We start from the raw sequence: 14,538 nt of genomic DNA, 5'->3' as shown, positions 1-14,538 counted from the left end.
ACTAACCTGAGAGACTAAGTCTGAAATTGTTTCCATGGAAACATGAAAAATTTACATTTCTCAAATTTCTTAGTATGAAAAGGCACATCTACATCACCTTGTTAACATGTATACCAAGTTTCAAATCCGTATCATGAATAGTTTTGGATATATGCTCCAGAAACGAACATTGCTCTTAGAAAGTAAGTCAAAATCTATTTTGTATGTAAAAACTTGAAAAAAATCCAAAATAGCAAAAGGCACCAGTTCACATGTTGCTTGATATGTGTACAAAGTTTCATGAAGATATCTTCAGTAGTTTTAAAGATATGGCCCAGAAACTAAAACGTGACTGGACAGACGGAACCCATTTCTATATAATAATAATAATAATAATAATAATAATAATAATAATAAACACATTACACTGCAAAAAACTGAAACCTGAATATGAGGAGAAAACTCCTTAATACTAGTGAAATTATCTTGCTGCATGGACAGATAATTTTACTTGACAAGACATCTTGGAATAAGTTGGTTACAATCTAGAACTAGTTTTAATAATCTCAGAGTTGGTGTCTTGTATTCTTCTAATAAGAAATGCTCGATCATTTCAACTATATTCAAGATATTCTAACTTGTTAAGATATCATTTTTGCAGTGTAGAAGAATACAAGACACCAACTCTGAGATTATTAAAACTAGTTCTAGATTGTAACCAATTTATTCCAAGATGTCTTGTCAAGTAAAATTATCTGTCCATGCAGCAAGATAATTTCACTAGTGTTAAGGAATTTTCTCCTCAAATTCAGTTTTCAGATTTTTGCAGTGTAAACTCGCAGGACCAAATCAAATATTACGCTTCATTATGAATAAATAATTAGTAATCCAACTTTGTGGGTTTAACAAAATAAAAGATCCAACTATTATGACTTGGCTAGTTAAACCAGTATTTTTTTTAAATTACCTATGGATAATACCTACATACTGTATATTCCTAATGTTTTCTGAAAGACTGTTCCAGTGTGTATGGGAAGTATAAGAAAAGTATCATCTACTGGCTGAGCTTTGTACGAACCTCATGATTAACAGTAAGTAAGCAAAGTAATGCACCATACTGCTTCTGGAGATCAGAAAGGTTATATTGGTCTAAAGAATTGGGGGCTTTATACTTCATAAACAGCAATTTAAAGTGAATTTGAAAGTTAATAGGTGTAAACTGACAATGACTGGGATAATATCCAACCATCTATCCATTATCTGTAGCCGCTTATACTGTTCTACAGGGTTGGAGGCAAGCTGGAGCCTATCCCAGCTGACTATGGGTGAGAGGCGGGGTACATTCTGGACAAGTCGCCAGGTCATCGCAGGCCTAACACATAGAGACAAACAACCATTCACACTCACCTTCACACTTACGGTCAATTTAGAGCCACCAATTAGCCTAACCTGCATGTCTTTGGACTGTGGGGGAAACCGGAGCACCCGGAGGAAACCCACACAGACACGGGGAGAACATGCAAACTCCACACAGAAAGGCCCTCGCTGGCCGCTGGGCTCAAACCCAGGACCTTCTTGCTGTGAGGCGACAGTGCTAACCACTACACCACCGTGCCGCCCTTCTGGAATAATATATTCTGACTTTATTTTCTTTGAAGAACCGTTACGAACCAGAGCTTACCATTGATGGCTGAATCATAGGGCTGAGCCTCCTCATAGTAACTCTCTGGAGAATCCATACATGCTGGTGCTGGAGGTGGTGGGAGAGAAAATGGCTCCCTGTTTACTATGGGCTAGAGAGACAGAGAGGGGAGAGGAAGATTATAGCATCCTTGATAAAGAATTATGTTCATGTGTCACACATTACATACATGATGCAGAAACCATAGATACATCCTTCTTGCTTTTACATTGGACCTGCTATGTATGTTACTGTTTAACATCTCACATGCAGTAAGTCAGACTCAGGAGATTTTAGTGAAGCACCTGACTTTGCTCTGGCCTCTGTTCTCTGACTGACAGGCAATTCCTCCACCCTGAATCTGAGCTGCCTGTGACTTCAGTTTTGTGGACTTCAGACAGGAATTCCACACATGTTTGCCTGAAGAAGTAATAGTTTTAACTGGGTGTGGATTGGCTGGTGGGTTTCCCAAATCCATCAACTCAAAGCATCACTAAATTCCCACATCTGATCCCCACATACACTACTGTTCAAAAGTTTGGGGTCACTTTGAAATTTCCTTATTTTTGAAAGAAAAGCACTGTTCTTTTCAATGAAGATCACTTTAAACTAATCAGAAATACACTCTATACATTGCTAATGTGGTAAATGACTATTCTAGCCGCAAATGTCTGGTTTTTGGTGCAATATCTACATAGGTGTATAGAGGCCCATTTCCAGCAACTATCACTCCAGTGTTCTAATGGTACAATGTGTTTGCTCATTGCCTCAGAAGGCTAATGGATGATTAGAAAACCCTTGTACGATCATGTTAGCACAGCTGAAAACAGTTGAGCTCTTTAGAGAAGCTATAAAACTGACCTTCCTTTGAGCAGATTGAGTTTCTGGAGCATCACATTTGTGGGGTCAATTAAATGCTCAAAATGGCCAGAAAAATGTCTTGACTATATTTTCTATTCATTTTACAACTTATGGTGGTAAATAAAAGTGTGACTTTTCATGGAAAACACAAAATTGTCTGGGTGACCCCAAACTTTTGAACGGTAGTGTAGTCATTTATGCACTGGGCTTGCATGGCATATTCACCACCCACACACAGAAAAAAAGGGGTTTCAGATGGCTCCTGTAATATAATTTTGGTTTATGTTGATTTGTAGTGAGATTACCACTCATTCAGTACTCTCCTTTATAGGAACTCAGTTTACAGTGCCCTCCAAAAGTATTGAAACAACAGTCAATTATTTTGATATTGCTGTACGTTGAAGATATTTGGGTATGAGATTAAAAGATGTATATCTATGAGATGATCGATCAGAAGTTCAGCTTTTATTCACTGATATTTACATCTAGATGTGTTAAACAACTTAGAACATGGCACCTTTTGTTTGAACCCAACCATTTTTCATATTGGAACACACGAGTGTTTCTTGTTGCCCCCAGGTGTGCCTTGTTAGATAGGTCGTTTAAACAATGAATAACTATGAATTACTACTCTTGGTTTGAAACTCTGTGTTTTTCCTGTGAAGACTGCGTTTGTTGTTAAAAATGATTAAGCACCATAAAGACCAGAGTGCTGTTTTTGGAACAAAGAAAATAATTTTTGAAGCTGAAAAAAAAAAGAGGGCAAATCTATCAAAACCATTGCGCAGGCATTAGACATAGCCAGTGCAACAATTTTGAATGTCCTGAAAAGAAAGAACCACTGACAACCAGACACTGAGCATGTCAGGCAAGTAGACAACAGCAGTTGATAACTAAAACATTCTGAGAGCTGTAAAGGAAAAAAACAACAAAAAATGACAACAACATCACCAACAACCTCCACAGCGCGGGGGTGAAGATCAACCATTTGAAGAAGACTTTGAGAGCAGAAACAGAGGTCATACCACAAGATGTAAACCACTCATCAGCAGTAAGAATCAGGAGGTCAGACAGGAATTCACAAAAAAAAAAAATACAGAGAAGAGCCACAAAAGTTCTGTAATCAAGATTAGCCTCTACCAAAGTGATGGAAAGATCAGAGTGTGGAAAAAACAATGATCTGATCATGACTCAAAACATACGAGCTCATTGGTCAAGCATTGCAGAGGTAGTGTCATGACTTGGGGTGGCAAGGCTGCTTCTGAAATGGGCTTGCTAATCTTTATTAATGATGTAACTTATGATGGTAGCAGCAGAATGAATTCAGAAATCTACAGAAATATTATGTCTGCCAAATTACAGAGAAATGCATCCAATTTAAATTGGAGGAACTTCATCATACAGCAAGACAACGACCCATAACACATTGCCAACACAACAAAGGACTTATTCAGGGGAAAAAGTGGAAGGTTTTAGAGTGGCCAAGACAATCACCAGACCTTAATCCTTGAGCATGTATTTCACCTCTTGACAACCCTTATCAAAAAGAAGTATACTTCAAGTTCAGTTTATTAAGTATACTTAAGTAAAGTTAAAGTATATTTCCTTAAGTATAGTTTTGTCTACCAAGTATACTGATATCAATGTACTTACAGTATACTTGTAAGTAAACTAATCTATTACTTCTTGGGACTAAATTGGCCCACTTTTAGTTTATAAAAAGTATACTTTAAGTCTAAGAGAAGTAAACTTTGAGTATACAACTAGTATTTTTTTTTTATTTTGTACTGCAAGTACAACCCCGATTCCAAAAAAGTTGGGACAAAGTACAAATTGTAAATAAAAATGGAATGCAATAATTTACAAACCTCAAAAACTGATATTGTATTCGCAACAGAACACAGACAACATATCAAATGGCGAAAGTGAGACATTTTGTAATTTTATGCCAAATATTGGCTCATTTGAAATTTCATGACAGCAACACATCTCAAAAAAGTTGAGACAGGGGCAATAAGAGGTTGGAAAAGTTAAAGGTACAAGAAAGGAACAGCTGGAGGACCAAATTACAACTCATTAGGTCAATTGGCAATAGGTCATTAACATGACTGGGTACAAAAAGAGCATCTTGGAGTGGCAGTGGCTCTCAGAAGTAAAGATGGGAAGAGGGTCACCAATCCCCCTAATTCTGTGCCGACAAACAATGGAGCAATATCAGAAAGGAGTTCGACAGTGTAAAATTGCAAAGAGTTTGAACATATCATCATCTACAGTGCATAATATCATCAAAAGATTCAGAGAATCTGGAAGAATCTCTGTGCGTAAGGGTCAAGGCTGGAAAACCATACTGGGTGCCCGTGATCTTCGGGCCCTTAGACGGCACTGCATCACATACAGGCATGCTTCTGTATTGGAAATCACAAAATGGGCTCAGGAATATTTCCAGAGAACATTATCTGTGAACACAATTCACCGTACCATCCGCCGTTGCCAGCTAAAACTCTATAGTTCAAAGAAGAAGCCGTATCTAAACATGATTCAGAAGCGCAGACGTCTTCTCTGGGCCAAGGCTCATTTAAAATGGACTGTGGCAAAGTGGAAAACTGTTCTGTGGTCAGATGAATCAAAATTTGAAGTTCTTTATGGAAATCAGGGACGCCGTGTCATTCGGACTAAAGAGGAGAAGGACGACCCAAGTTGCTATCAGCGCTCAGTTCAGAAGCCTGCATCTCTGATGGTATGGGGTTGCATTAGTGCGTGTGGCATGGGCAGCTTACACATCTGGAAAGACACCATCAATGCTGAAAGGTATATCCAGGTTCTAGAGCAACATATGCTCCCATCCAGACAACGTCTCTTTCAGGGAAGACCTTGCATTTTCCAACATGACAATGCCAAACCACATACTGCATCAATTACAGCATCATGGCTGCGTAGAAGAAGGGTCTGGGTACTGAACTGGTCAGCCTGCAGTCCAGATCTTTCACCTACAGAAAACATTTGGCGCATCATAAAATGGAAGATACGACAAAAAAGACCTAAGACAGTTGAGCAACTAGAATCCTACAATAGACAAGAATGGGTTAACATTCCTATCCCTAAACTTGAGCAACTTGTCTCCTCGGTCCCCAGACGTTTACAGACTGTTGTAAAGAGAAAAGAGGATGTCTCACAGTGGTAAACATGGCCTTGTCCCAACTTTTTTGAGATGTGTTGTTGTCATGAAATTTAAAATCACCTAATTTTTCTCTTTAAATGATACATTTTCTCAGTTTAAACATTTGATATGTCATCTATGTTCTATTCTGAATAAAATATGGAATTTTGAAACTTCCACATCATTGCATTCCGTTTTTATTTACAATTTGTACTTTGTCCCAACTTTTTTGGAATCGGGGTTGTATACCACAAGTAAACTTATGTACTAATAGTTTACTAGTTCCATACTTGTAGTCCACTCTTTAGTTTACAAAAGCATACGTCATAGTATACTGGAAATATACTATGAATTTACTTGTTTTATACTTCTAGTCCACTTTTTAGTTTACTAAAGTATACTTTGTAGTATACTGGAAATATACTATTAGTTACTGGTTATATACAACTAGTCCACTTTTTAGTTTTGAAGTATACTGCAATTACCCTTCTAGGTATACTATTAGTTTTCTAGCCCTAACCCTTACCTCACACACTACCAGTAGACAACTTAAGTGTTTTGAGCTGACCACAAACTTATGGTATATGTAGGTTTAAAAGATGGGATTTAAAACATGCTGCCGTATATCACAAAGAAGCTAGTATGTCTGAAAAAGAAGTATTTTATAGGCAACTATCAAAAGGATAAGCACAACTACAGTTAAACATCTCATCTCATTATCTCTAGCCGCTTTATCCTTCTACAGGGTCGCAGGCAAGCTGGAGCCTATCCCAGCTGACTACGGGCAAAAGGCGGGGTACACCCTGGACAAGTCGCCAGGTCATCACAGGGCTGACACATAGACAACCATTCACACCTACAGTCAATTTAGAGTCACCAGTTAACCTAACCTGCATGTCTTTGGACTGTGGGGGAAACCAGAGCACCCAGAGGAAACCCACTCGGACAACATGCAAACTCCACACAGAAAGGCCCTCGCCGGCCCCAGGGCTTGAACCCAGGACCTTCTTGCTGTGAGGCGACAGCACTAACCACTACACCACCATGTCGCCCACACTTAAACATAAGGCACAAATATTTTAATACTTTATTACACTTTTGTTAAGTATATCCTGATCAAAAGTTCAAGTTTAAGTATAAGCTTAATATACTTAGACTTTTCTACATACTTTTCAGTATAAGCCACGTATACTTATGTATAACTTTATTAAGTATATTTCTGATAAGTAAATAAAACGTCAACTGAAAGCATACTCTCATTTTTAGTTTAAAAGAAGTATACTAGAAGCACACTTGAATAAACTTCTTTTTTTTTTTTTGGGGGGGGGGGGGGGGATATAAGCAGTAAAAGGGAAAATTATGAGTTGATGAGAACAGGAGCAGCCTTCCACCTCAGAAATATCTTGACTAAACTAAATGGAAACTATTTTTCTTACACATGTAATAATACCATGCCCCATTACCTCTGTCTCCTGACAGTCTATTAAGGAAATACACTGGGAGGTATGAAAAAAGTAGTGTTGGAGTGCATCTGCCATTTATTAAGATGATAGAGCAGACCATTACATCCTCCCTCTCAAATTCAGTATCCCTTCTGCTTCAAGTACAGCCAAAGATCGGGACTAAGAACTGAGGACCGGTCCAACTGATCCACAAAAGCAACATGATCACTCCTGCTTATGCAGTTAGATATGAGTGTGTTTGACATGTTAGCACACTCGGTCACACAGTGCTGTGTACTGAACCCCATAGAAACCTCATCTTGAGCCTACTCCCCTCATTTTTGTTGAAATAATCAAGCCCCCCATTCTCATTACCATGGGAACACAGTCTGAGAAGTAAGTAGATCAAGAGTCACACATAAATAAGGAGAGAAAGCCAGACTTTGGGAAAGAGGAAAAGGATAAGTGGGAAAGAGACCAAACAAACACCCAAAACATGGAAAATCCCTGGTTCTGGTGCCAAGAATCCAGCACAGTGAAAATACAAGTCAACTGGGCCCTAAAACTGTTTGGGAAGAGAGGGCAGCAGATAAAATAATTAGCCCTGGTATATGGTCTCTGAACAGCTGTCATCACTTCTCTCATCCTCCTTAGAAGTCACTTTTGACTTACTGGAGACTCTTTATTTGATTAGTCATCTGATCTTCCTTTGAACTCTCTTTGACCGGTTAAAGACCCTGATATAAATTCTTTGTTTGCTCAGTTACTTCTTTCTTGTGCAGTCTAGGTTTAGAGTCATGGCTGTATTCTTTTATCTCTTGCGATCCACTAGCATTGAAATATCTTGAAATAACTTTCGGTGATTATAGATTAACATGATTGTTGACAGTTTTGGTGGGTTTAATTGTTGTGACCTATTTAGGATCATATTGTCTCCTGTATATTCCAGAGTCTCTGTTGTGTGAAAGCCACACTCCCTGTCCTATTTAATGCCAAAGACCAACCCTTCTGCTATCTTTAGGATGGCTCTATTTTGAGTAACGTCAAAGCAGGGCAGAGTGACTGGCGCTACAGTGCTACTGAAACACTTATGTTTAGTGTCAGCTCTGGACTGAAACTCTAATTTGGTTGGACTTACTTTACTGTCTGCAGAGTGGATGAAATACTAGGTAAGGAGAGGCAAGCTGGAGGAGTCATGGATCCTCCCAGTAGCCCAGGGCTGGACACTGTTATTGTGCCCCAGTCTCAAGCTTCTGACGTAGAGGAGGGACAGGGGCTGACACACTCTCTCAGAGTGCAAGTGGACGGAAGTGTTTTCACTGTGGACAGGGCACTGCTGGCCCTGAATTCGGAGTACTTTCGTGCTCTTTTTCGTTCTGGGATGAGGGAAAGCCATCAGGATGAGCTCTATTTGCAGGGAGGCCTGAAGGCAAGGGGTTTCCTCATAGCTCTAGCTGTTGCAAGGGGTGAGCAGCCAAGCATCAGGGACCCTGATGAGATTGTGGAAGCTGTGGAGTGTGCTGCCTTCCTTCAAGTAGGCACCTTGATGCAGTATCTTATAGATATCATAGATACAGACAACTGCTTCCTCCTGTATCATACAGCAGCAGTGTTTGGCCTGTTGAGACTGTTTCACAGCGCAGCAGTATTTATTCGTGATTCATACAGGGATCTGAATGAAGCAGCAGAGGTTCTGCCAGAGGAGATGATTCATTATGTGGAGTCTCTCATGCCTTCTTCTTTCATTGCTATGGGAACACATTCACCCTCAATGAAAATCCTGCAGGATTCTTCCAGGACCGTGTGGTACCTGAAAGAGGAGCAAGGAGTGTGGAAGTACCTGACTGACCTTCCCACAGATGCAAGCACCTCCATGGCAGGGATCGCTGTGGTAAAGAACCGACTGTATGTGGTGGGAGGTGTGCGAGGGGTGAGCATGGAGACAGTAGACTTCAGTTACTGTTACGACACAGAGAGCAACTCTTGGAGTGTGTTTGATGGACCTCAGCAGCCAAGATACAACTTCACACTTGTGGGTCATGAAGGACACTTGTATGCCTTTGGTGGTGAATATGATAAGAGAGTCATGTCTTCTGCAGAGGTGTGTGATGTTTCCACTCAGCAGTGGAATTTCGTGAAAAACGCCCCATGTCCTGTGGCAGGAGCAGCAAGCACTGTGGCCCGAAGGAGAATCTTTGTGTGTTTCTGGAAGCCACCTAATACTACAGATATCTATGAATATATACCAATAAAGGATGAGTGGATCCTGACTACAACTATGATACATTATCAGAGTTATGGCCACTGCATGGTGGCACACAGTGACAAACTGTACGTGATGAGGAATGGCCCTTGCGATGACTTCTTACGCTGCCTAATGGACTGCTACAACATCACCACAGGCCAGTGGACGTCCATGCCAGGACATTATATCAACAGTCGTGGAGCCCTATTTACAGCTATGGTGAGAGGGGACTCAGTGTTCACAGTGAACCGCAATCTGACGCTGGAGTACCTGATTTGTGATGGTAACTGGAAACCACACAGACAGATGATGGGTTTTCCGAAGAGTGGATCACTCTGGACGTGCATGCTCAGACTTCCCAAGAGCGAAAATAAAGAGGAAGTAAATACTACAAATGAACCATTGAAGACTACTACTGATGAGCAAAACAAAGAGGACAACATATAGATTAACTTACCACAGTGTACGATTTTTATACTTGTAAGCAAAATTTTTGTGATGCCAATACATCAGGATTGTATTATGTACTGAGAATACTGTGATTACGGTAGAGAGGGCCACAACATAGTCCACAACTTATCATCAAGCCACTTTGGATATAAAATCAGTGGACTCGAACAAGGAAAATAGCTCAAGGTGTTCTCGAGAAACTCTATCCCTTTCTATCACTACCTCACTTATGCACATAAACAGCACATCCACTCCAGCAGTGGTTTTCAAATGGCTGATGCAAGTGTTGTTAATCACTGGCAGCACCCTGTGGATCTTTCGATGGCTCTGAAGTTCAAAGACTTCTCACTTGGCTCCACTAATTCACTCCATCCTCCTGTATGTCGATCCGCCTGACTACAGGAACACACAAATCACACAGAGCACCCCCTCTCTGCATTTTACACTGAGGATGGGGATTAATCTGAAAGTGATTTACAGCATCTATAATAAGTAGAATTTATTAGAGATAAATAGGGATAATAGTGGAAATTTACAGTCATTCAGAAAGTTTGTGCATGAGAAAGAAATTAATTCGACTGCTACATAGGCTCAAACACACAATGAACAAACAGCAGATAACGCAAGCAGAAGTCACTATTATACAAAATAAAACAAGACTATAGAAAACATTATCATTCAGTATGCAATATACTGTATAACTCTGCAAATGGTCATTTTCTATAGCCGATATATTCTCGTAAAATAATTGGTGGGCTTGCTTTTAAACATCACAATTTTTCATACAGTGGAGTGCAAAAGTTTGTATACCCCTTAGATTATAACTGGATGCGGTTATAAAGGTAAAAGTTAGAAAAAGAGAGATGACACACTTTTTTTGTTTGTTACATAACTGAATCTGTGTTAGGTGTTGGTATAAGTGACTGAGCAACTTTCTGTTATAATGATCATATGTTAGAACTACTGAGTGATACAGGTATGCATGCAGTAACAGAGATTACTTACTGTTCTTGGCGGAGGAAGATCTGGAAGACTCTTCTGTGGTGCACAGACATGCTTTCCTGCACTTTCATTGGCCTGTGATTCTGCTCTGTGGTCTGAATTCATACAGGATCAGAGGAGAAAAGTCAACGACTCAAGAACACGTTTCCAAAGTAGCGCCAGAAGTGGGAAGTAATAAAATACAAATACTTCATTATTGTACTTACAACTTAGAGTTTTCAGGTATCTGTACTTTCCTTGAGCATTTATTTTTCTGACAAGCTGTTACTTTTATTGCCTACATTTTAACACAAATATCTGTACTTTATGCTTCTTCTATTTTCAAATCAAGTTCATTACTAGGGCAGCACGGTGGTGTAGTGGTTAGCGCTGTCGCCTCACAGCAAGAAGGTCCTGGGTTTGAGCCCCGGGGCCGGCGAGGGCCTTTCTGTGCGGAGTTTGCATGTTGTCCGCGTGGGTTTCCTCCGGGTTTCCCCCACAGTCCAAAGACATGCAGGTTAGGTTAACTGGTGACTCTAAATTGACCGTAGGTGTGAGTGTGAATGGTTGTCTGTGTCTATGTGTCAGCCCTGTGATGACCTGGCGACTTGTCCAGGGTGTACCCTGCCTTTCGCCCGTAGTCAGCTGGGATAGGCTCCAGCTTGCCTGCGACCCTGTAGAAGGATAAAGCGGCTAGAGATAATGAGATGAGATGAGAAGTTCATTACTTTAAAGCATTTGCATTTGAATGCATTTAATGCAATTATCAATTATTTTTATTTTGCATCATTGCGCGTCTTCCCAACATCAGGACCAGTTTCAACGTAAATGGATGGGACAGTAACACAGATTTCTTTGAACTTTTAAATTAGAAAATTTTTATGTAAACATACCGGTAACAAATTGTTAAATTGAAATAGCTATAAGTTACCGTTACTGGGTTGTCGTGGTTAGCATGCTGTACTTCTAATCAATATCGACTGCATGTGAAAGGTGATTATTTATTTGTCACAAAATACTTGGCAATTAAAACATTTGTAGTGGAGCACCTTGTATATAGAGGATATTACACAGCTGTGCAAAGATGTGAAGTTTATCTTCGAGTGGTGAACATATTCACAATTGAGTGAAGCGAACAAATGAAAATATTTTCAACATGAGAAGATAAACTTCATATCTTCACGCCACCATGTAATGTTCTTTGTATTATATGGACACATCCATACACACACACACACAAAAAAAAAGAATACACAAGTTAATCAGAAGAATTTTAATTTTGAACTGGTTCGCCATTTTGACAACGCGTGTCTAGTCAGCAGGAAAACACTGGGAGTGACGTCATCGGAATGAAATACCAAGAAATATGTCACTCAGATCTGCAATGTATTTTGTATGAAAAATGCGAGTTTTTCGACACGAGAAGGTAAACTTCATATCTTAAAGCCAACATGTGATTTTCTTTTTATTATATTGACATATTCACAAACAAAAAGTACCTAAATGTATCAAAACAATTCATCGATTTCCTCATGAGTGACATATAACGATTTAGGTCATGGTTTTGGTTCTCCACGTCCCGGATGTAGCTTGCATGAAAAATACGAGTGGTGTATTTCCCAGTAAAACACTCATGTCCATATAATATACAGTCTCATCTCTCTCATCTCATTATCTCTAGCCGCTTTATCCTGTTCTACAGGGTCGCAGGCAAGCTCGAGCCTATCCCAGCTGACTACGGGCGAAAGGCGGGGTACACCCTGGACAAGTCGCCAGGTCATCACAGGGCTGACACATAGACACAGACAACCATTCACACTCACATTCACACCTACGGTCAATTTAGAGTCACCAGTTAACCTAACCTGCATGTCTTTGGACTGTGGGGGAAACCGGAGCACCCGGAGGAAACCCACGCGGACACGGGGAGAACATGCAAACTCCACACAGAAAGGCCCTTGCCGGCCACGGGGCTCGAACCCAGGACCTTCTTGCTGTGAGGCGACAGCACTAACCACTACGCCACCGTGCCGCCCGCCTTATATTATATTATAGTTAAATAATATTGGCTGGCGTTGAGTGGTATATCAGATATATATTCCATTCAGCTAGCATGATATTGAACAAGTCGAAGACGAGTTCAGTATCATGCTAGCTGAATGGAATATATCTGATATACCACAAAAAAAGCCAGCCAATATTATTATTATTATTATTATTATTATTATTATACATTCCTTTTGGGTGTTCAACATGTCTTTCTCTTTCAAACTTCTCTCAAAATCTTCCATATTTAATGAAGCAAACCTGGTGGCCATGTTTGTTTACAAATTATCATAGTCACTCGCTAGTGCAGAACTTTTAACACGTGACGTCATGTTTTGACACCCATCCAATATCGTAAACCATATTCAACGCTCATTCTCCATTGGGTAGAGTGACGTAAAGCATGTAGGATAAGTGATATGCGAACAATATTGCATGCCATCAAACCAAATGAATGAAACCTGCTAGAAGGGAATAGAATATATGTTTTTATTCCATCGAAAAAGTGTCTTGTATGTATAATAATATATTATATTGCATGAGGTTCAGTTACTGTAGCTATACCCAGAAACAGCCAGTAGGAATGTCCTTCAAAGGGCTGCTTTTTACTTTTATACTTTGAATACATTTCAGAGTTTGTACTTTTGTGCTTTTACTTGAGTAAATAAATTGAATCAGTACTTCTCCATTTATCAGTCTTTATTTACACAAGTATCTTTACTTCTACTTAAGCAAAGAATGTGTGTACTTTTGTGACCTCTGAGTAGCTCAATACATAAAAGCATACATACACATAGCACATATACATGATGTATGTGCTTTCTTAACACAGAGAAAGAGATGAACAAAACATTTGTTTTGTTAAACAGTTTGTATAGGCTATTAGTTTATGTCTAATAATTTATGTGGCCTGTGGTAATGTTTTAAGAGCCAATAGCCGTACTCAGGCGCGTTCTATTGGACGTCCCTCTGACTTCCTCTTCAAATCCTAACATCTGGGTTGCTGTAAGAACAACATTAAACTTTCACAGGAAAAGTCTAAGAGTCAGCAAAGATAATGGCAGGCATGCGTTTCTGAGCGATGTTCCTACTTCTTAGTAACTCCTTTGTTTCTGTGCAACCTCAAATGCATCTTTACTGGACTTTACAAATCATACAGTACCTGATTCATAATGCTTATTACAGATTCAGTAAAGATGAACTAATACTATCCCAGTAGTATCCATTAGCATGAGAGGAAAACGTGGGTGAAGCTACAGAATATCAACACAAACAGATATCAGTTACATTTTCATTGTCCTGAACCACAAAAGCCATTTCTCTTCAGTCTATTTTTATGTTTTATCTCTATTGACAAGGGCTGTTTTCGAAGTAATTAATGTCTACTGATCAACTGGTTACATCTTATATACACACACACACACACACACACACACACATATATATATATATATATATATATATATATATATATATATATATATATATATATATATATATATATATATAATATTTCTGCATAAATATGACCTAAAACATCATCAGATTTTCACACAAGTCCTAAAAGTAGATAAAGAGAACCCAGTTAAACAAATGAGACAAAAATATTATACTTGGTCATTTATTTATTGAGGAAAATGATCCAATATTACATATCTGTGAGTGGCAAAAGTATGTGAACCTCTAGGATTAGCAG

At 39.3% G+C, this 14,538-nt stretch overlaps 2 protein-coding genes across 2 annotated transcripts in view; one reads left to right on the top strand and one right to left on the bottom strand.

Annotated features, from left to right (window-relative positions):
* afap1l2 (actin filament associated protein 1-like 2) overlaps positions 1-14,538 on the bottom strand; it is a 56,946-nt gene that overhangs the window by 14,339 nt on the left and 28,069 nt on the right. The window contains exons 4-5 of the mRNA XM_060939927.1: positions 10,821-10,912; positions 1,661-1,772 (exon numbers count right to left, since the gene is read on the bottom strand). Of these exons, the coding sequence (XP_060795910.1) occupies positions 1,661-1,772; positions 10,821-10,912 (204 nt within the window). The remainder of the gene's footprint in view (positions 1-1,660; positions 1,773-10,820; positions 10,913-14,538) is intronic.
* LOC132898634 (kelch repeat and BTB domain-containing protein 13) lies at positions 8,271-9,896 on the top strand (the record flags this gene model as incomplete). Its single annotated transcript, XM_060940358.1, is given in 1 exon segment — positions 8,271-9,896. A coding segment is annotated over 1 exon segment (1,626 nt), but the record flags the coding sequence as incomplete, so codon positions are not given.

The sequence above is a fragment of the Neoarius graeffei genome, chromosome 14, assembly GCF_027579695.1.
Source record: "Neoarius graeffei isolate fNeoGra1 chromosome 14, fNeoGra1.pri, whole genome shotgun sequence".
NCBI classification, from domain to species: Eukaryota; Metazoa; Chordata; class Actinopteri; order Siluriformes; family Ariidae; genus Neoarius; species Neoarius graeffei.
The sequence above is the reverse complement of the archived record's forward strand: the minus strand, read 5'-3'. Positions and strand labels throughout refer to the sequence as shown.